The sequence below is a fragment of the Mirounga angustirostris genome, unplaced genomic scaffold (assembly GCF_029215605.1).
Source record: "Mirounga angustirostris isolate CCGP_5_RB_7025 unplaced genomic scaffold, mMirAng1.0.hap1 SCAF_1, whole genome shotgun sequence".
NCBI classification, from domain to species: Eukaryota; Metazoa; Chordata; class Mammalia; order Carnivora; family Phocidae; genus Mirounga; species Mirounga angustirostris.
In genome coordinates, this window is record NW_026991709.1 from 199,342,979 (window position 1) to 199,366,744 (window position 23,766).

General features: G+C 39.7%; 1 protein-coding gene across 6 annotated transcripts in view; it reads left to right on the top strand.

Moving 5' to 3' along the window:
• Positions 1–23,766, top strand: part of SMARCC1 (SWI/SNF related, matrix associated, actin dependent regulator of chromatin subfamily c member 1) — a 181,074-nt gene that overhangs the window by 13,194 nt on the left and 144,114 nt on the right. For all 6 annotated transcript variants that reach the window (XM_064596765.1, XM_064596757.1, XM_064596758.1 and 3 more), the window contains exon 3: positions 21,461–21,546. In XM_064596765.1, the coding sequence (XP_064452835.1) occupies positions 21,461–21,546 (86 nt within the window). The remainder of the gene's footprint in view (positions 1–21,460; positions 21,547–23,766) is intronic.

The window sequence follows — 23,766 nt, forward strand, 5'->3', positions numbered from 1 at the left end:
AGTGGGCTAGAGTCTGTCGTAATAGGCCAAGTTTACTGTGCTAGATGTGTGGCCTTTATCTCGTAAGTGATGGGGATCCATAACAAGGGAGAGAGTAGTAGGGGGCTTAGTTGATTTTGGGTTTTAGAAAAACCCCACAGGCTTCAGTGTGATGAATGGGTTGGAAGCTGTTGAGATTGGAGGCTTTGAAAACTCTTCATGAAGAAACTGCTCTCGTAATCCACTGTTATGGTCCCCTGTGGAGGAAACAGTGGATTGATTGATTGATTTTTAAAGATTTTATTTATTTGAGAGAGAGCAAGAGCGCGCGTGAGAGAACATGAGCGGGGGGAACAGCAGGTAGAGGGAGAAGCAGACTCCCCGCTGAGCACGGAGCCTGAGGTGGGGCTCCATCCCAGGGCTCCGGGGCCATGACCCGAGCTGAAGGCAGACACTCAACCAACTGAGCCACCCAGGCGCCCGAGAAGCAGTAGATTTTATTAAAGAGGACAGAAAGGAACTCAGAGTTTAAGGGGGCAGAACTTGGTAATATCTTGGGGGGGGGGCAGTATAGGGGCTGGAAAGAGAAAGAATTTACTGGGAGGACTACACTGAGCAATCAGACACTGTTAGCACGAAGGGGAAAGCCAGAGTAAAAGCAGGTTCCTGGGGAAAGGTACTCAGTTTAGCCTGTGTTATGGTTGGTTCTCTGATAGGCACCTCGGGTTTAGAAATCTTGTGGGTACGAGGAAATGAGATCTGGAGTTCAGAGTACAGGTTGAATTAGAAAAGATTTGGGAGTTACTGTGTACTGGATGAATTCACAGTTGTGGAGCAAGATCATTCCTTCTCTTTGGATTTGCTTTTTAACTTTATCCTTTTAAAATACCTACTTTTTGGGTGCCTGGGTGGCTCAGTTGGTTAAGCGACTGCCTTCGGCTCAGGTCATGATCCTGGAGTCCCTGGATTGAGTCCCGCATCGGGCTCCCTGCTCGGCAGGGAGTCTGCTTCTCCCTCTGACCCTCCCCCCTCTCATGTGCTCTCTCTCATTCTCTCTCTCTCAAATAAATAAATAAAATCTTAAAAAATATATATATAAAAAAAATACCTACTTTTTAATGTGTGATTTATGTTGTATACGTGTAATATATTAGCAGTATAGTAAGTACCTGTATATAATTTATGAATAAATTTTTAGATATTGGAGGGACATGTCTATTTTGTACTAATGGGAATTACTCAACTGGACGATCAACTTCATTTTCTTAGCCATGTGACTCATTGAGGTTCTGGGGTAACTTTTGTACGTTTAAAATTAATTCAAAGTAAAAATTTTGCAAGAATAATGCAAAGAACTTTCATTTTCCCTTTATTCAGAATCCCCGATTGTTAACATTTTACTACATTTGCTTTATCACTCTTTTTCTCTGTGTGTGTGTGTGTGTGTGTGTTTTTTGAATCATTTGAAAGCTCCGTGTTCCTTTACCACTAATTACATGGGTTTACTTCTTATTCCTGTATATTATGAAGCAGATTAGAATTACTCATTAGGAACTGGTTGAAGTTACCATATAAAACATTGTAACATAATACCTATAGATTGTACTTTATTAAGTATAACATTAATATTTAGAATAAAATTTACAGATAACATTACATGAAGTATTTTCTATTACGTGATTCACATTATTTGGTATTTCTAATTAGGATTGTATGAATGTTCTTAAAAAATAGTATGTACAAGAGGCTTTATTCATGGGATATTTAACTCTTGGGAATGAAAGCATTCTTTTTTTTCCAGATTTTAAAGATTAGGGAAGAATATTTTTAGGCAAAAGCCATAAATAAAAATAATTCATGGCGTAGTGCCAGTGGGACCAGATGTACTTTTCTTCCTCTTAAAATAGTGTTTAACATTTTCCCAAATGAAAGGGATTGATGTAATGTGTAATGGTGTCAAGTAGAAGTGGATGAGAAAGACAGTTGATGAAGCAAAGAATGTTTTAGTGAAACATGTCAGCTGTTTAACCTTAAACTTTTTTTCTCTTTTTTTTTTCTGAATAAATGGTACTGGTATAAGAGTTCACTATTTGGGCTGATTCTTTTTTTTAATCAGAGTGGAACTTTATGTACTGACTTCCTAAGTCATACCGGATATTAAACAGCTGGCTCAATGTAGGGTATGTTCTATCTAATGCTAAAATGAGAAGTTAGGATTTAGGGAAAATTTGAAGGTTTATAAGACTAAAAATAATGTTGTATAGGCAGGGACACCTGGCTGGCTCAGTCAGTAGAGCAGGCGACTCTTACCCTCAGGGTTGTGAGTTGGAGCCCCACATTGGGCACTTAAAAAATAATACGTTGCATAGGCAAACAAAACATGAATTGGAACAGAAGAAAAAAGTGTTTTTTACCTCCACCACAATTAAAAATTCTGTTTTCCTATAATCTCTTCAAGCCTCAGTGCATACCATTATTGTAATGATAGGGTAGAGTCAGTTTTGTATTCTGCCTTTTAAAATAGATCATAAGCAACTGTGTTTAAAAACAACAAAGGTCTAAGATCTAGAAGACTGCTAGAAGGTCAAGTCAGAGTCTAAAGTAGCAGAAGATTTTTTTAAGTACGTTCATGAGATGTTCAAAATTTTCACTTATCATTACACTTAAAAAATTAATCCTTTCATTTGCAACTATGACCTGACTACACCCTACTATTCCATAAATTTCGGAGTGGAGAGACTACCTTTGGGAACATGGGACGAGAAAGAAGATTCTAAGTGTTTTATAAGTCCTGGAAGTTAGTCCTTTAAGTTTGTAGCTTAGACCTTTGCCTTATGAAAGTGCAATGTAAGTAAGTGGCTGTTTAAGTGAGATGGTGGGGAACATTTCCTCTGTGGTGCAATGATTTAGCTTCAGTTTGCTTTTCTTTATATGTATCACCATGTTTGTATGAATCTCTATGGAGAATCGTGTAGTTTTGCTTGTCTTTGAATTTTATAGGAATGGAATCCCAAGTATCTGTGTTGTGAGCCGTGGAGGAAGTATTTGTAACCATTGAAAAGACACGTTGAGCTAAAATGAGGGAGATAGTCCAGCTGAACTGTCCAGCCATGTACCTGTAGATAGTACAAATTACTGTAGATAAAAGGATAAGTCCGAGAAAGTCTGGTCAGTTCTCTTCTTGCCCGTGTAATTCATCTGCAAGGGCAGTGAGCCTAGATGATCTGGCATGACTGGTTAGAGCTCAGTGGACTGCACAGTATGGGCTTTTAGGGTCTGGACTTGGATGCCACGCAGAGGGCATGCTGGACCAGATGTTGATTAGGGCTCCAGAAAACTATAGGACCAGTGTTAATGGCAGGCCTATATAGTCCCATCTGTACCATGTGGAGTACATAAAGTAGAAACTTTAGTTCACTGGCATTGTATTCCTGATTTGTTTGGGTGATGTTTCATTTATTTTTTACCTGTTACCCCCCTTTTACTCCCCCCCCCCCCCACCATTTCCCTCTTTCTTTTCCCATAATGTTTCTCCCTCCAACTTTACTCATGTCTGATGGATGCATTATAAATGGTACATATTTAAATTTGAGTTCAGGGTTTCAAGGTAATGACATTTCCATCATCCCCAAAAGTTTCCTTGTAACCCATCTCCCACCCTGGTCCCCTGGCACCATTGAGGGTACAGATTCATTTAGAGCTTCATGAAATTGATATAAATAGATCACACAGTATACTTTTTTTGCCTCAGTTCTTTCACTTATCGTAACGGATTTTGAGATGTTCATCTGTGGTGTTCCGTGTGTTACTTTTCCTTTTTATTGTTGATTAGTATTCCATTGTATGGATAAACCACAGTTTATCCTTTTACTGTTTGATGGGAATCTGGGTTGTTTCCAGCTTTCTTTCTTTCTTTTTTTTTTTTAAAGATTTTATTTATTTATTTGACAGACAACAGCGAGAAAAGGAACACAAGCAGGGGGAGTGGGAGAGGGAGAAGCAGGCTTCCCGCTGAGCAGAGAGCCCGATGTGGGGCTCCATCCCAGGACTCTGGGATCATGACCTGAGCTGAAGGCAGACGCTCAACAACTGAGCCACCCAGGCACCCCTGTTTCCAGCTTTCTGAGTAAAGCTGCTATCACTGTTAATGTACAAATCTTTTTGTGACATGTTTTCATTTCTCCTAGGTAAATAACCCAGGAGTGGAATGTTTGGGTCATAGGGTTGGTAGCATTTAACTTTAGAAGAAATTGCCAAACTGTTTTCTAAAGTTGTTGTATCATTTTACATACCATCTAGCAGTGTAGTGTCTGAGAGTTCCAGTTCCTTTGCATTCTTGTCAGCGGTTGATATGATTAGTCTTCATAATTTTATCCATTTTGATAGGTATGTAGTGAAATCTCATACTTTTAATTTGCATTTTCATGATGACTGATGATGTTAAACATCTTTTTATGTGCTTATTGACCATTTGTGTTTCTTCCTTTGTTTTTCAAACAAGTTTTTAATTTGGTCCCCATGACCACCCCACATTCAGAGATTTGCCAGAAGGACTTATGGAACTCAGCCTATACTTGTATTTATAACTAAGATTTTTTTTTAAAGTTTATTTAAGTAATCTCTGCACCCAACCTGGGGCTGGAACTCCGAACCCTGAGATCAAGAGTCACATGCTTTTCCAGCTGAGCCAGCTAGGCGCCCCATGTACTAAGATTTGTAACAGCAACGTAGTAAATATACAAAGCCTAGTCACAAGGGGAAAAGACACAGGTGTAGCCTGGAGGAATCTGTGCTGCAGGCTTCTGTGTGCTCTCTTTCTTGAGGTATCACACAAAGTGCATTCTTCCCCAGCATTGAAGATGTAGTAGCATACGGGCAATATTTCTGCCCAGGGAAGCCTGTTAGAGTCTCATACCCAAGGATTTTATTGGGGGCTGGTACCTTTTGTCTAGCACATATTTAAACTTCCAGACTCCCCCTAAGGAAAGCAGGTATTCATCATAAACCACATTGTTTGTTCAAATAGTCTAGGCTCAGTGAACCACCCTTCTTATCAGTTGACTAGGAATACTCCTAGAGGCAGATTCCCAGATGCTAGCCAAGGGCCAATTGGCAAGCAGGCCTTACTGAGGGTAGTCATCTCAGGCCTGCTGTGTTAATTCTTTTCTGCACAGGTTTTTTTTTTTTTTTAATTGAATTTTAAAAATTATATGTTTTGCATATAGGTTCTTTATAATATATATATATTGCAAGAATTTCCTCCCAGTTTGGGATTTGACTTTTTGTTTTCTTATCAGTGTCTTCCCAAGAACAAAAGTTTTGGATTTTGATGAAGTCCAATTTATTGATTTCTATGATTTGTGCTTTTTGTGTTCAGAGGAACCTTTGCATACCCCAAAGTTACAGACTGTTTCCAGTATTTTTCTTCTAGAGATTTTATAGTTTTAGGTTTCATGTATGTCGGGTTAATTTTTATGTGTAGTGTGAGGGTAAGGGCTAATGTTCTTTTTTTCAGTTATGGATATTTAGTTTTTTATTTTATTTTATTTTTATTTTTTAAAAATATTTTATTCATTTATTTGACAGAGAGTGACAGCTAGAGAGGGAACACAAGCAGGGGGAGTGGGAGAGGGAGAAGCGGGCTTCCCTCTGAGCAGGGAGCCCATTGCGGGGCTCGATCCCGGGACCCTGGGATCATGACCTGAGCCTAAGGCAGCCGCTTAACCAACTGAACCACCCAGGCGCTCCTAATTTATTTTATTTTTTTAAAGATTTTATTTATTTGATAGGGAGACGCAGGCAGAGGAAGAGGGAGAATCAGGCTCCCCGCTGAGCAAGGAGCCTGACGTGGGGCCTGATCCCTGGACTCCCGGATCATGACCTGAGCCGAAGGCCGAGTTAACCTGCTGAGCCATGCAGGCTCCCCATATCCGGTTAATTTAGAGCTACCATTTGTTGTAAAGATGTTCTTCTTTGAATTGGCTTAGCACTTTAGTTGAAAATTAGTTGACCAGATGTGTGTGGCTGTATATCTGGATTGTTTTTTCCTGTTGATTGAAATGTCCATTTTTTTGTTAATACCACATTTTTGATTACTATAACTTTATGATGAGTTCCCCCCCCCGCCCCGATCTTTATGCTTTTAATTTCCTTTTCTTGCCACATTGCACTGGGTAGCACGTCTGACTCAATATCGAATAGAAGTGGTTAAGACAGGGTTTCTGGCTGGCTCACTTGGTAGAGCATGTGGCTCTTGATTTGGGGATTGTGAGTTTGAGCCCCACATTAGGTGTAGAGATTACTAAAAAAAAATGTTTAAGACAGAAATTCTAAGCTTATTCTTGTTAATGGAAAAACATTCAGTTTTGCACTATTAAATATGATATTAGCTGTAGGTTTTTCATATGTGATCTTAATTCAGATTATGGAAGTTCCCTACTATGGCTAGTTTGCTGAGAGCTTTTATTGCAAATGACTGTTGGATTTTTTTTTTTTTTAAGATTTTATTTATTTATTTATTTGAGAGAGAGAATGAGAGAGAGAGAGCATGAGAGGGTGGAAGGTCAGAGGGAGAAGCAGACTCCCTGCTGAGCAGGGAGCCCGATGCGGGACTCGATCCCCGGACTCGATCCCCGGACTCCAGGATCATGACCTGAGCTGAAGGCAGTCGCTTAACCAACTGAACCACCCAGGCGCCCTGGCTGTTATATGCTTTTTGTGTATCTTTTGAGATGATCAAGAGGTTCTTCTTTTATTCTGTTAATATGGTGAGCTTCATTCATTCCCTCATTTTCAGTTCATCTACCTGGTATTCCAGGATAAACCCTACTTGATCATGATACATTATCCTTTTTACATATAATGGGGTTTAACTTGCTGTATAAAAGTTTTCTTAAGTATTTGATAGAATTCACTAGTGAAATAATTTGGGCTTAGAGTTTTCTTTTGGGGGAAGTTTTAATAACTGATTTAATTTCTTCAATAGCTATAGGGTTTAGATTCTATTTCTTGTGTCAGTTTTGGTGATTTGGATTTTTCAAGAAATTTTTCAGTTTCAGGGCGCCTGGGTGGCTCAGTTGGTTAAGCGACTGCCTTTGGCTCAGGTCATGATCCCAGGGTCCTGGGATCGAGCCCCGCATCAGGCTCCCTGCTCCTCAGGGAGTCTGCTTCTCCCTCTCCCTCTCCCTCTGCCTGCCGCTCCACCTGCTTGTGCTCTCTCTCTCTCTGTCTCTCTTTCTGTGTCAAATAAATAAAATCTTAAAAAAATAAAAATAAAAAAAAATTTTCAGTTTCACTTAAATTGAAGTTAAACTAAAGTTCATGTTATGCTGTTAATCCTTTTTAGAGCCGTTTTAGGTTCATAGCAAAATTGAGCAGAAGGTACAGAGGTTTCCCATATACCCCTTGCCCTGACATATGGGGCATAACCTCCCCTCTTACGGAAATCCTGTGCTATATTTGTTACAATTGACAAACTTACACTGACACATCATTATCATCCAAAGTCCATAGTTTACATTAGGGTTCACTTTTGGTGTTGTACATTCTGTAGGTTTTGTCAAATGTATAATGACGTGTATCCACCATTATAGTATGACACGGGACAGTTTCACTGTCCTGAAAATCCTCGGTGCTCTGCCTTTGCATTCCTTTCTCCCTCAGTAACCTCTGACAACCATAGATCCTTTTACTATCCATAGTTTTGCCTTTTCCTAAGTGTCATATAATTGGAATATGTAGTATGTAGTCTTTTTAGGTTGTCTACTTTCACTTAGTAATATGCACTTAAAGTTACTCCATGTCTTTTCATTGCTTGCTAGCCCATTTTTCTTAGCACTGAATAACATTCCGTTCCTTACCAGCATTTGGTGTTGTCAGTGTTCTGGATTTTGACTATTCTGATAGGTGTGTAGTGGTATCTCGTTTTAATGTGCATTTCCCTGATTACATATGATGTGGAGCCTCTTTTCATCTCTTTCTTACTTTATTTAAGATTTTTTTTTTTTTTAAAGATTTTATTTATTTGAGAGAGAGAGAATGAGAAGAGAGCGAGTACATGAGAGGGGGGAGGGTCAGAGGGAGAAGCAGACTCCCTGTCGGGACTCGATCCAGGGACTCCAGGATCATGACCTGAGCTGAAGGCAGTCGCTTAACCAACTGAGCCACCCAGGCGCCCTTTATTTAAGATTTTATTTTAAAGATTTTATTTATTTGAGAGAGAGCGCGTGAGCGGGGGGTGGGGGGGACGGGCAAAGGCAGAGGGAGAAGCCCCTATGCGGGGCTCAGTCCCAGGACCCCCGAGATCATGACCTGAGCTGAAGGCAGATGCTTAACCCACTGAGCCACCTAGGCACCCCTTAAAGCTTTACTTTTAAGTAATCTCTACACCCAGTGTGGGGCTCGGACTGATAACCCCGAGATCGAGAGCTGCACTCTTAACCATCTGAGCCAGCCAGGCACCCCATCTCTTTCATTTTTGAAGGGCAGTTTTGCAGGATACAAACTTATTTACTTTCAGCACTTTACCTGTATCTTCTCATTATTCTGGCCTCCATGTTTTCTGAATAGAAATTGGGTGTTAAATGTTATTTAGAGTTCCTTGTATATGATGAGTCACTTCTCTCTCCCTGCATTTTATTTATTTTTTAAAGATTTTATTTATTTATTTATTTGACAGAGAGAGACACAGCGAGAGCGGGAACACAAGCAGGGTGAGTGGGAGAGGGAGAAGCAGGCTTCCCGCTGAGCAGGGAGCCTGATGCGGGGCTGGATCCCAGGACTCTGAGATCATGACCTAAGCCCAAGGCAGACCCTTAACGACTGAGCCACCCAGGCGCCCCCTCCCTGCATTTTAGATCCTTTGTCTTTCTTTTGACAGTTTGAATATAAAGTGTCTTGGCGTGGAGAAAGGAATGAATGGGCAGAGCACAGAGGATTTTCAGGACAGTGAAACTGTCCTGTGTCCTACTATAATGGTGGATATGTCATTATACATTTGACAAAACCTATAGAGTGTGCAACACCAAAAGTGAACCCTAATGTAAACTGTGGACTTTGGATGATTATGATGTGTTTGAGTTCATTCAGCTTGGAGGTTGTTGAACTTCATGGATGTATAAATTCACGTTCTTCATAAAATTTGGGAAGTTTTGGCCATAATTTTTTCATATATTTGGTGTTCTTTTCTCTCTTTTGGGACTCTCATAACGTGTATATTGGTAAATTCGATGGTGTTCCATAGGTCCCTTACACTGTGTTCATTTTTCTTTCCTTTTTCTTTCCTCTGGGATAGTTTCTGTCAATTTTTTTTCCTTCTGAATGGACCATACTTTCCTGGTTCTTCATATGCTGTGTAATTTTTTTTTAAAAAAACAGGGCAGTTTGTGTGTTGTAATGTGCTAATAACACAATAATAAAAGTTAATAATAAATAAGTTAGATTCTCTGCCATGCCCAAGCATTGCTGTTGTTGCTTGATGAAGGCTGCAGACATTTGTTTGCTGAATTTTACAAAGTGCATTTGTAAAGACTATATTCTTTGTCAGTATTGTCATTGATGTTTCTGTGCTGTTATTCTTCATGGCCAGCCAGTTATCTTTCAGAGATTTCCAATTTTACTTTTGTTAGAAGATGTTTTGTGTATTATATCAGCATTTTTAGTTCTTTTTCAGCAGGACGATTCTGGATACTTAGCCCGGTATATTTTCTGTAATGATTTTTTTTAAGCATTTTAGGTTTTGGAGATCAGAGATAAAGTATAGGTCTCTTTGATCTGACTTGAATCAGAAGTCTTGAGAGAGTTTAAAAGCCGTTGATTTTGCTAAAATAAAGCTCATTCTTTTTTTCTTTTTTTTTTAAGATTTTATTTATTTGACAGAGAGAGAGAGAGAAAGCACACAAGCAGGGGGAGCAGGAGAGGGAGAAGCAGGGAACCTGGCCCGACGTGAGGCTCCATCTCAGGACCCTGAGATCATGACGCAAGCTGAAGGCAGACGCTTAATCTACTGAGCCACCCAGGCGCCCCTCATTCATTTCTTAAATTGAAATAATGTAACATAAGGAATCACCTCAGACCAGTTTCTGGAACCAGGTGTTATGAAAGAGCCCTGGGCTTTGGAGTTAACTAGCTATGTCCAGCACTCTGTGACCTTGGGGGAGGGTACTTCCCCCTGTACCTACTGCTTCTGGGAAAGTGTTTCTTACTCTACAGACACTATGATGTAGCTGTGAGGATCACAAGATGTGTGATAATGAAAGCTCTTTGAGAAATTAGAAGTGGTATATAGTACTTAACAGCATGAAAAATAGATTGCTAGTTTGGTCTAGCAGAAGTTTTCTTGGTAAAGTAAAAATGTAGATCTAATGGAGACATGTTGTTTGAACATTTGTTATACTAGTTTGCCATCACCTCCAGCTCCTAAGGAAGGCCCCAAAGAGCTAGGTCTTTTGTTTCAACTCAACTCATATCTGAGACAGTGTATTTTATGTAAACCTGAGGACTAACAAAATGTTGCAGTGCCCTTTGAATTGAAGCCAAATTTTATCAATTAAATATTGCCTTTGTTGTCATGTTGGTAACTGTCTCAAAGATAGGAAGAGTGAAAGGCTGTTAATGAAGTTAGCTGGAGAAGTGAACAATACTTTGCGAAATTGATCTTTTCTTAAAGTATCTATCAAAATGTAAAACACAGCGCTGGTTTATTTTAAAGCAATGATCAGAACTTGGTGACATTATTACTTCTCAAAAGGAGGTACATTATGATGGATACACCTATTTTCAGGGACGTTCATTAAATTTTTTGGAATTTATTTTCAAACTGTCACAGGAACTTAATACATTTTAATATATAACTTTGGAATGCATGTAAATACTTTGAAGGTAAAATTTATTGTCAAAGCCTTTTCTACAAATGAGGCTGTGTATTTGGACTGGGTAGTATTATTTTGGGACATTTTAGATGAGTCACAGTCCATAGGCTATCTCTCTCTGACACTTTGGAATTTCTATCCAGTAAGTGTGACTGACTTCATGGCAGAGATTCTCATGAACTTGGTCAGTCTGGTGTAATGGAAAGAATACGAGTCCAAGGACTGTCACTTTGGCAATCACTTTTCTTCATTTGATTTAGTAAACTATGCTGTGTGGTAAATAGTTTTAGGGAGAAGGAAGTTGATAAGAAGAGGCATATAATTATCAGAAAAAGGAGTTGGACCTGATTATTGGTTTTATAATTGTTCCTTGCAGAGCACCTGAGTGACTGAGGGAACAGAGGAATAAATGGGGAGGTCTAAGAGGAATCTGTTGTTTTCAAGTTTTTCACTTTGAACAGTTTTTCCTGATAGACTTCTTTTTGAGCTTTCTGCTCCTGAAAGAGCTCTTTGGCAAAGAAACATTAGAAAACTGTTGGATTTGGGCGCCTGGGTGGCTCAGTTGGTTAAGCGACTGCCTTCGGCTCAGGTCATGATCCTGGAGCCCCGGAATCAAGTCCCGCATCGGGTTCCCTGCTCAGCAGGGAGTCTGCTTCTCCCTCTGACCCTCCCCCCTCTCATGCTCTATCTCATTGTCTCTCTCAAATAAATAAATAAAATCTTTAAAAAAAAAAAACTGTTGGATTTGGTGAACATGATGATTCCTCCAACTTTGGGTTTTTATGATCTGTATCTGAGTATTGTTCTGCTAAGATCATACAGAATTCTAGGACTTTTTGGAATGGAGAAGGGTGAGAGCCAAGATTAGCATGTAGGTCTAAGAAGCAAGAACAAAAGGACTTCTGAGGACAAATTACTAGTCTGTCAGTACAGTGACTGCACTTTTGAAGTCACTTGAGAAGTTCCTGGCGTTCAGGAGATCCAATCTAGCAGGGAGGTGGTGGCTGTAGAGACTTCAGACTGCATGCAGCATGGCTCTTCTTTAAACCTTGTCTTACAATGATCAAATTTAGGAAATTTAACGTTGATACAGACAATACTGTTATTTACTATATAATCAGTCTTCACATTTCAACAGATTGTCACAAGAATGTGTCCTCTTTAAGATCCAAATCAGGATTGCAGATTTTATTTAGTTATGTCTCTTTAGTCTTAATTTGAAATAGTTCATCCTGTCTTTGTCATTCATGACTTAAATTTTTGAAGCATATAGGCAAGCATATTTGTAAAATTCTACCATGTTATTACTTGGAGTTGAAATTTCTTCATTCTGATTGCTGTTTAAGGGGTTGGTAAATGTATTCTTAAAGGGATGGATGGTAAATATTTTAGGCTTGCAAGCCATACAGACTTTGTCACAACTAATCAGTCTTTTGTAGCGTAAAAGCAGCCAAAGATAATACCTAAATGAGTAGGTGTGACTGTGTTCAAATAAAAATTTATTTGAAAAATGGGCAGCATTGTCATTTCTTGCTATGTAGTGTTCCATTATGGGAATATTCCACAATTTATCCATTCTGCCATTGATTGGCTTTTAGGGTAATTTGCAGTTTAGAGCTATTATAAATATTGCTGCTGTGAATATTTTTGTATGTATATGTCTTTCGGTGAACGTACATATTTCCTTTTTTTTTTTTTTTAAAGATTTTATTTACTTGACAGACAGAGAGGGAATACAAGCAGGGGAGTGGGAGAGGGAGAAGCAGGCTTCCCGGTGAGCAGGAAGCCTGATGCAGGGCTCGATCCCAGGACCCTGGGATCATGACCTGAGCCGAAGGCAGACACTTAATGACTGAGCCACCCAGGTGCCCTTAAAAGTACATATTTCTGTTATATTCCTAGGAATGTAATCGCTGGGTCATGGGGTGTGCATTTTCAGCTTTGGTAGATACTGCTAATCTTCCAGAGCAATTTTACCAATTTATACTCCCACAGGCAATGTACAAGGGTTCTAATTCTTTACTTTCTTACTGATGCTTGGACATTTTCTTGTTTTAGTTTTTTTTTTTTTTAAGATTCATTCATTTTAGTTTTTTTAATCAAAAGATTTATTTGAGAGAGAGAAAGAGCCTGAGTGTGGGGGAGGGGCAGAAGGAGAGGGAGAGAACCTCAAGCAGACTCCCTGCTTAGTGGAGCCCGGCGTGGGGCTTGATCTCATGACCCATGAGATCATGACCTGAGCCGAAATCATGAGTTGGACGCTAACTGATTGAGCCACCCAGGTGCCCTCTTATTTTAGTTTTTGGGTGGATTTGTGGGTTTGCATTTTCTTTAGTTGCTGATGACTGGTGAAGTTGAGCACCCTTTTGTGTTTATTGACTATTTGGCTATTCTCTTTGTTGAAGTGAAGTTCAAATCTTTTGCCCATTTTTTAAATCCAGTCATTTATCTTTCTCATTTAAAGAAAAGTTAATTCCATAACATACAGTGTTACATTAGTTTCCAGTGCACAATACAGTGATTCAACAGTTCCGTACATTACTCAGTGCTCATCATGATAAATATATTCCTTAATCCCATTACCTATTTCACACATCTTCCCAACCTACCTCCACTCTAGTCACCATCAGTTTGTTCTCTATAGTTAAGAGTCTGTTTCTTGTCTCTCTCTCTTTTTTCCCTTTGTTTTATTTCTTAAATTCCACATATGAGTGAAATGGAATTACTGGCCCATACGGTAGTTCTATTTCTAAGTTTTTGAGGAACCTCCATACTGTTTTTCACAGTGGCTGTACCAGTTTGCATTCCCATCAAGAGTGGGAATGTTTGTTTCTTTTCTTCTTTTTAAAGGGGTTTTTCTTACATGTTTTGGTTATGGGTCCTGTGTCAGACATATTTATGGCAAATATCCTCTTGGTAGCTTATCTTTTTATTCTCATGATGATGTCTTTTGATGAACAGAGGTTCTTAATCGTAATATAGCGCAGGGATCAGTAAACTTTTTCCATAAAAGGCCAAGTGGTAAATGGTTTTATCTGTAATGTCTGTAAAAGGTCAGAGAGTAAATATGTAGTCTCTGCTGCAGCTTCTCATCTTTGCTGTTGTGTGAACGTAGCCTCAGACAATGAGCATGGATTTTTTTCCCAATAAAACTTTACTTACATAAACAGCAGGCTTGATTTGGCCTGTGGGCTACAGTTTGCCAATCGCTGACATAGAATAATCTATAAGATTTTTTTTATGCTTAATATTTTTATGCCCTTTGCCTATTCCAAAGTCATCAATATATTCTGTTGTGTTTTTTTTTTTTTTAAAGATTTTATTTATTTATTTGAGAGAGCGAGAATGAGAGAGAGTACAAGAGAGGGGGGAGGGTCAGAGGGAGAAGCAGGCTCCCTGCCGAGCAGGGAGCCCGATGCGGGACTCGATCCAGGGACTCCAGGATCATGACCTGAGCCGAAGGCAGTTGCTTAACCAAATGAGCCACCCAGGCGCCCCTGTTGTGTTTTTTATAGAAGCTTTATTGTTTTATGTTTCACCTTTATAACTATAATCCATCTGGAATTGATCTTTGTGTATTACATGATGTAGGGGTCAGCATTCCTTTTTTTTTTTTTCCTTTTAAACATGTGCATCTCCAGCTGTGGCTCATACGTTTTGATCTGTGTAGTTCTAAAGTATTTTCGGATTTCTTTTTTTTTTTTTTAAAGATTTTATTTATTTATTTGAGAGAGCGAGAATGAGAGAGAGAGAGAGCACACGAGAGGGGGGAGGGTCAGAGGGAGAAGCAGACTCCCTGCCGAGCAGGGAGCCCGATGTGGGAGTCGATCCCAGGACTCCAGGATCATGACCTGAGCCGAAGGCAGTCGCCTAACCAACTGAGCCACCCAGGAGCCCCAATATTTTCTAATTTCTGTTTTGACTTCTCTTTTGACCCTTGCATTATTATTTCAAAGGTGATTGGAATGATTGTTTTTTTCTTATTATAAATTTTGAAATTTGTTATATTAAGAACATATTTTAATATTTTTTGTAACTTGTTGAGATTATTGGTGTTGAGAAATCCATCAGTCCAGCTGTTTGGTTTTTTTAGGTACTCTCTTTTCTTCGGGTTGCTTTTAAGATCTCTTTGTCTTTGCTGTTATGCAGTTGTACAATAGTGTGTCTAGGTGTAGCTTCTATTATGTATTTTTAATATATTCCTCAGAACTTATATGTTTCTTGGGGGTCTGGGTGGCTCAGTCAGTTAAGTGTCTGACTCTTGATTTCGGCTCAGGTCATGATCTCAGCGTCCTGAGATTGAGCCCCTGCACTGGGCTCCATGCTCAGCAGGGAGTTGGCTCGAGGATTTTCTCTCTCTCCCTATCCCTCTGCCCCTCCCCCTGCTCTAGCTGTCTCTCTCTCTCTCAAATAAATAAATCTTTAAAAAAAACCTGATATGTTTCTTGAAGCTAGGGATTTAAATCCTTCACAATTTCTTTCTTTGTTTTTTATTTATTTATTTATTTATTTATTTATTTAATTTTTTAAAAGATTTTATTTATTTATTTGAGAGAGAGAGAGTGAGAGAGCACAAGAGGGGGGAGCGGGAGAGGGAGAAGCAGACTCCCCGCTGAGCAGGGAGCCCGATGCGGGACTTGATCCCGGGACTCCAGGATCATGACCTGAGCCGAAGGCAGTCGCTTAACCAACTGAGCCACCCAGGCGCCCTCTTTCTTTGTTTTTTAAAGATTTTATTTATTTGACAGACACAGCGAGAGAGGGAACACAAGCAGGGGGAGGGGGAGAGGGAAAAGCAGGCTTTCCGCAGAGCAGGGAGCCCAATGTGGGGCTCGATCCCAGGACGCTGGGATCATGACCTGAGCCGAAGGCAGACGCTTAACGACTGAGCCACCCAGGCGCCCCTCCTTCACAATTTCTAATCCTTCACAAATAAGTTTTAAACTTTTCTTTTTTTTTTTTTTAAAGATTTTATTTATTCATCATTTGAGAGAGCGAGAATGAGAGAAAGAGAGCACATGAGAGGGGGGAGGGTCAGAGGGAGAAGCAGTCTCCCTGCTGAGCAGGGAGCCTGATGCGGGACTCGATCCCGGGACTCCAGGATCATGACCTGAGCCGAAGGCAGTCGCTTAACCAACTGAGCCACACAGGCGCCCCGTTTTAAACTTTTCTATGTGTAGTTGTCTGATCTGCTATATAACCTGACAGTTGTGCTTTTATTGAATGGTACATGTGCTAGGAGTTACATGTATATATTTTTCAGATCTTTCTCTTTAGTGTCTTTATTTATTTATTTTTAAGATTTTATTAATTTGACAGAGAGATAGCACAAGTAGGCAGAGCGGCCGGCGAGGGAAAGGGAGAAGCAGGCTTCCCGTGGAGCAGGGAGCCCAACGTGGGGCTCGATCCCAGGACCCCGGGGATCATGACCTGAGCCGAAGGCAGATGCTTAACGACTGAGCCACCCACGCGCCCCATTTTATATATTCTAATTGTACAAGTCCTATCCTAGTTTTTTCTTTTATCTGAAATGTTAGGATTCTTCTGTTTGTTTTTTCTGTTGACTTAAGGAAACAAAACATAATTAAGATTGCTGTGTATTTGAATTTTGGAACATCAGCACTTCCTTCAGTGGAATTTTACCTGGGAATCCTATTGGCCTGGGCTGAGAATTTGCTCTTTAAGGTACTCTAGAGGACCTGCTAAATTTAGGACCAAATTCTTACATGAATTTGTCATGGGATTTCTAACTGAGTGGTTAGTTAAGTTCCAAACTCAAATTATCTTGAGATGGAAGCTTGTTATCTTCTTTGCTGGCAGGTATTTTTTTCTAGCTCATCCTTTCCCTACTGGTGAACCTGTTGATAGCCCTGGCTCTCCATGCGTTTATGGTGGGTGATAGCCTTAGTTTTGACGTCCTCCCTTGCTTAGGTCTGTAGTGTTATTTCCTGTCCTGCATTGACAGTGAAGCCCTAGCCTTTATCTTATCAATGTTGTCATTACTTGCCTGTTGAGTCTCATTATCCCCACCCCATGTCACCCTAGCGTGGTATTTTTTTTTTTTTACCTCAGAAGATTGCCACTTTGACTTTTAGTTTGATTTTTTTCTTCTTTGATTTTTGTACCTAGGGATTTGCTTTCTTCCTAGAAATCCAGCTGTACATTTAAGATAACGTCTGTTGTATTTTGTTCAGCGTACATTTGAAGTGGTAGGGTTTTCTGGTTATTCAGCCTGTCATATTGCTGGAGCCATTAACACTTTTTCATCTGTAAAATGGCATGAAAAGAGTCAACTTTGTAGGATTGTTGAGGAGTAAATGAGGTACATTATTCTCAGCTAAGATGCCAACACTATGGAATTGCCATGACTTGTGCATTTTTTCAGATAAATAGCAAGTTGTCCATGATGTATATACAGTGCCACACAGTAAATGTAAATTCTCAGTAATTGGTAGCAATGAAAATACTTTTTGTTCTCCCTAAGAATAAGAGTACTACAGCAATTATTAGCTATGATTAGAGGTGCTAATTATAAGACTGTTACAGTTTCTCTTATTAATAACATTGGGGAAAATTTCTAGAAAGCACTATCTGAACTCCAAAAGCAGTTAAAGTACACAGAGAAATGTATGGAATATTTGATTGTCTTATTTTGTGAGGTAAAAAGGTTCTGGAGTCTAAGTGATATGCCTTTTTCCCCACAACTTTTCAAGGTGTGAAGATGACATTGTGATTTCTGTGACCTTTCTTGGTGTCTTGGACATTCTCCGTTTCTGTTCCTTTATTACTTTCTCATGTTTATTTTTTGCACCATCATATCGATTAATAGACCAGAACACGGTATTATAGACGTGTATGTTCTACGTACACAAGTATATATCCTCTTTTTTCCAGTTAAGACAAACTGCCTTTAATAAATAAGCCAAAGAGGGGCGCCTGGGTGGCTCAGTTGTTAAGCGTCTGCCTTCGGCTAAGGTCATGATCCCAGGGTCCTGGGATTGAGCCCCACATCAGGCTCCCTGCTCCGTGGGGAGTCTGCTTCTCCCCCCTGCAACTCTCCCTGCTTGTGTTCCTTCTCTCGCTGTGTCTCGCTCTGTCAAATAAATTAAAAAAAAAAAAAAAAAAAAAGCCAAAGAAATAAATAAGGACACTATGGTACAAATTTTAAGCACTTTTAAGTATTGCAGTTAGATTTATCTTTTTCTAGGTTTTATCAGCTCAGCAGAATTTTAGGTGGGCTATAAATAGGTAGGATGAGACCACTTACGTACATCCAGAATAAGATTAGATTAATTTTCCAAATAGTTAACCAGAGATAGAACAGCTTATCAAAAGCAGTATAGTCACACAGCTAGGAATAGAAGCAGCCGATTAGAGCTGTCCTTGATCCCAAGTCTCTGATGGGGTGTGTAGCTACTGAGATAATTCAGGCAAAGCAGCATCTTGCTGGCTCTGGAAAGCTCAAGTTTTGGAATCCTCTTGCCCTCTTATTTTTTAAGTTTTTCAATACTAATCAAGAGGAACTTACAACGAACAATCCGCGCTGCTCCTTCAGAGAATGTCTAAGCACATGAGCTCTTGTATTCGAATTATATCCAGTGTCAGTTAGGGCAGGGCCTCTTCCGTGTTGGGGGTGGTTGGGATGAGGGTTGGGTGAGGTGATACAGTCAGGGCCCCGTGGGTGTCCTTGCAAAGTCTCTTGTCTCTGCCTCCAACTTGCCGTCCCCTGACTCTGATCTACTACTTTTTTATCCGGGTGATTTTGATAATGAGCTTATCATTAGGCCCAGAGTCCCAAATCCATTCCCATGCAGGCTCTAAGAATCCTTGATGTCTGGTGCGTGTCCCTTTTTGTTTTTTTTCTGTCACATCTTTATGGATTTATGTTTTCCTTTTTGCATTTCATTGCTGGAACTAGTGCCCTTGACAGGTTTCTGAGTTTCCCTCTTTTCTTTCCCTTTATTTAGATGTTACCTCTGGAAAATTGGAAGTCTCAGTTTCTACTTCTTCAGTTATCACTTGTTCCTGCAGTGGTTGATAGAAGTTACTGTGTCTATCTTAAACATATATCTGGTATTTTAATTTCTCAAATTTACTGCCTGTCCAGAAATTGACCTTAATCTTAAATTACGTGTTTTGTTGTTCTGGTCTGATCAATATGTAGCATGGCTGATCTTTTTTTTTTAAGGCTATGAGCTTTTAAATTGTTTTAGTATACTTGAACTGCTGAGAAAAGTTTTACGGATTACCTACATTGTCAGGCACTCTGTTGAATATTGATGTTAAAGATTTGAATAGGACACTGTTCCTGTCCTCAAGGAGTTCATATTACAGATAAACGTATAAACCAGTCATTTCAGTATTATGCTGTGAGTGGTTTGCATGTGCATCAGTAGTGATATGCATATGTGGTTGGAGAGAGCATTTTAGCCCAGTCTCTGTGGGTTCAGGGAAGGCTTAGTAGAACTGTTTCATTCTACTCTTGTAGGTACCTACCAGCGCATTATTCTTTTTTTTTTTTCAAATTTTTTTTTTTTTAAGATTTTATTTATTTGCGAGAGAGAGAATGAGAGACAGAGAGCATGAGAGGGAGGAGGGTCAGAGGGAGAAGCAGACTCCCTGCCGAGCAGGGAGCCCGATGCGGGACTCGATCCCGGGACTCCAGGATCAAGACCTGAGCCGAAGGCAGTCGCTTAACCAACTGAGCCACCCAGGCGCCCTCAGCGCATTATTCTAATTTAAGATGCCAACACTAGAAATTGTAATAACTTGTGCATTTTCTCAGATAAATAACATGTTGTCAATGGTAAGAATTGCACCTGGATGTATTTGTTTAGGAATATGTAATGCAACAGTTGGGGTGTACCGGGAATAGTGTTGGGCAAGAAATTAGGAACTTGGGGCACCTGGGTGGCTCAGTCATTAAGCATCTGGCTTCGGCTCAGGTCGTGATCCCAGGGTCCTGGGATCGAGCCCTGCATTGGGCTCCCTGCTCTGCAGGAAGCCTGCTTCTCCCTTTCCCACTCCCCCTGCTTGTGTTCCCTCTCTAGCTGTCTCTCTCTGTCAGATAAATAAATAAAATCTTAAAAAAAAAAAGAAATTAGGAACTCAAACCTATGTATTTAAAAAGCAAGAGGATAACCAGAATGACTTGGAAGGCTCACTTGTTAGCTTATTTTGGAAGAGCTCATCTTAATGATTTTCTTAGTATTTTTTATTTTTAAAAATGTTATTTTTCATTGTAGTAAAATATTTTAATCATCTTTAGGTGTGTAGTTCAGTGGCATTAGTATATTCACATAGTAGTCCAACTGTTACTACCATCCATCTTCAGAACTTTATCATTTTCCCAAATTGTAACTGTACTCATTAAACCTTAATTCTGCACTCTCTACCCAACCCTTAGCAACCACTGTTCTGTTTTTTGCCTTTGACATCATGCAGTTCTTTTCATTATATTATTTTGTAGGAATCATTTTCAAGGAAAAAAATGCATGCCGTATTTCTAATACTTCCACCTTATATTTGATGATCAGTTTATGTGAAACTTTTACTTCACTTTTACTTATACTTCATAATGTATAAGTCATTCAGCGTTTGATTTATTTGAGCATGACTTTTATAATCCATAAAGTGCACATCTCTTTCAAGTTGTACAGATTTTAGCTATAATTTTACATATAATTTACACTGTGTTTCATGGTCATTAAAATATTATTGTAAGAGTACAGTTATAATTTTTGCATAATTTAAAGTCAGGGACCTCAGTTGGGAAAAAAGTCTAATGTATACTAATATTTCTCACTCTACAGGAAATCATATTGTTGGAAATTGTGTTTTACTTGAATTTTAAATATTTTAAAAATCACATTTTAGGGGCGCCTGGGTGGCTCAGTTGGTTAAGTGACTGCCTTCGGCTCAGGTCATGATCCTGGAGTCCCTGGATCGAGTCCCGCATCGGGCTCCCTGCTCGGCGGGGAGCCTGCTTCTCCCTCTGACCCTCCCCCCGCCATGTGCTCTCTCTCTCTCATTCTCTCTGTCTCAAATAAATAAATAAAATCTTAAAAAAAAAAAAAAGTCACATTTTAAATTTATCAGCGGAGTTTGTAGTATATCAGTATTTTCTGTCCATTAGTATTTCCTGCTGAAACATTTTGATTTATCTTTTGTAAATCTTATTTTTTTTTTTTAAAGATTTTATTTATTTATTTGACAGAGAGAGAGATAGTGAGAGCAGGAACACAAGCAGGGGGAGTGGAAGAGGGAGAAGCAGGCTCCTGGCTGAGCAGGGAGCCCGATGCGGGACTCAATCCCAGGACCCTGGGATCATGACCTGAGCCGAAGGCAGACGCTTAACGACTGAGCCACCCACGCGCCCCTGTAGATCTTATTTTTAAGAGACTGTTTACTAAAAGAGTAATACATTAATTGAATTAAAAAAATTTTTAATTCACTTTTGGAAAAATTTATCCTTATGTCTTATTTGGTTCTAGAAAGTATTTAAGGTTAAGCTAGCAGTTGATAACTTTTGAGTTTATAAAACTTTGAATTCAGACATGACTAATTTTGTCAGAACTTTTATTTTTCTCATGTGTAACTTGTATCATTTTTAGGCAAAATGTTTCATGGATTTCAAAGCTGGAGGCACCTTGTGTCACATTCTTGGGGCTGCTTACAAGTATAAAAATGAACAGGGATGGTAAGTTTTTATGTTTATTTGTATGTTTTGATGTGATATTTATTTAATGTTAAATCCTTTTCCTTCTTTGTATGGTGTTAGAGAATTCTAAAAGCACGTTATAACTGATGTGCCAAGTGAAAGTTTCATCTGGTTTTCTAGTTTGTACCTACATCTAGGAAAAACATTGAACAATTATTGCATTTATTAGGCAAGTTATTTCTCATACATGGTTGTACCTAGATAATAGGTGAGTGTGTATTGTTAGCAAGTTGGAAGGTAGGCTCACTGTGAAATATGTAAATGTGTATTGTGAACTTAATGTTGTGCTAAAATATAGCAGCTTAATTGTTCCCGTGAGCCAGGCCTTCAGAACGAGAGCTGTCTAGTGTGTTGTCCTGAGGACACAGACGAGAGGAATCCAGCTCAAGAGCACAGACCATTACTTGGGCAGTGGTGCAGCTAGGAGTGGAATCATTGCTGTTGTTCTTGCAGTGTTGCATTTTCTCTTCACTCTTCTCTTTCCCTTTTCTTACCCTGTCTCTCTTGGTGCTTTCCCTCTTGAACTCTGGGGTTTCTGCCATCTCTGTGTGGGAAGGTCAGCTGCTGAGACAAGTGAATGTTTCATGGTGATGGTTCCGGAGTTCAAGGATAGCGGGAGTCACCTCACGGGCAGGGGGTTGAAGAGGTGCTGGAGGGAATTGAAGTCGTTTTGAGGTTTTAGTTGTGTTGTCTATGTGCAGTTCAGTCTTAGCATCTTTCTAGGAGAATACTTATGTAATTTGGGTACTTCAAAATATGGCTGGGAAATGCAAATAAGTACTCACATTGATACATAGGACAAGTTTATGAGTAAATGATTTATTTACAGTGAATAGCAAGTGATACAGACTTTGTGTATTTGCTGAACTTTTTATGTATGGGTGGGTGTTTAATAGATATTGGTTAATTGATGCAATGAGCACAAGTGTGTTGTCACCAGAGGTGACTTGCTGTTTTGCCCTCTGCTTCTGGCTGTGGTGTTGTGACTCTTACAGGGTGTTCCCTGAGCTAGGATTGACAGCCTATCTGACTACTCATATGATTTCGTACCCTACTGTTAGCTCTAGATTCCCACATGGAACTCTCTTCTTAGTTTGTGTTCAGTTTGTGTCCTAAATCCTGACCTGGACTCGAGGACAGTCTCAAAGTGAGATGACTTCTCCTAAGTCACCTGTTCTGGAACTTGCTTTGTGTGCCAGTACAATGGAATATTTTTAGGCAAAAGGGGTTTAGAAGGATATGTAAAATAAGATGTTTTTATTTTTATTTTTATTTTTTAAAAAGATTTTATTTATTTATTTATTTGAGACAGAGAGAATGAGAGACAGAGAGCATGAGAGGGAGGAGGGTCAGAGGGAGAAGCAGACTCCCCACCGAGCAGGGAGCCCGATGCGGGACTCGATCCCGGGACTCCAGGATCATGACCCAAGCCGAAGGCAGTCGCTTAACCAACTGAGCCACCCAGGCGCCCCAAATAAGATGTTTTTAAATTAAAAGGGAGGCCAAGAAAGAAGTAAAGGTTAAAGTTGGAGCCTTTAAGAGGAGTGAGGAATAAGAATTTTTCCAAGTCTTTTACTCACACTGTACCAGAATCATCCCCTTTTTGGTGTCATTAGACACTTAGTTGCAGTGCACACTTCCCCCTCCTCCTGAGACGTACACACTTGCAGCCGGTGGATCACTTACACTCTGACCATGCATATTTTAGTGACCACCCACCCATTCGGATGTCTGATTAGTGGCCTGTCATCTTGATGGTGCCTCCGACTTTCCCCACGCCAAACATACTCCTCTGAACCTCGTTTGTGTTCCCTAGTTAACCTCACAGTCTAGCTCCAGAGTTTGCTCATTTCCTTCTAAATGGCTAAACATTCTCTTTTTCTCTTGTTTCTGTTTGGTTCTTTCTTTCCCCACACCCAGCATACCCCTCTGAACCTCGTTTGTGTTCTTCAGTTAACCTCACAGTCTAGCTCCACAGTTGCTCATTTCCTTCTAAGTGGCCATTCTTTTTTTCTCTTGTTTCTATTTGGTTCTTTCTTACTTCCTGCTTTCTTTTAGCTTTCAGTGATGTCAAACTGGAGTATCATTTTTGAGGTTGAGTGGGAACATTCAACAGACAGTACAGATTAAGATTCCAGAGTGTTTGAGTATGATCTTTCTGGATGTCTCTAAATAGTCAGAAAACCTTATTTGTAGGTT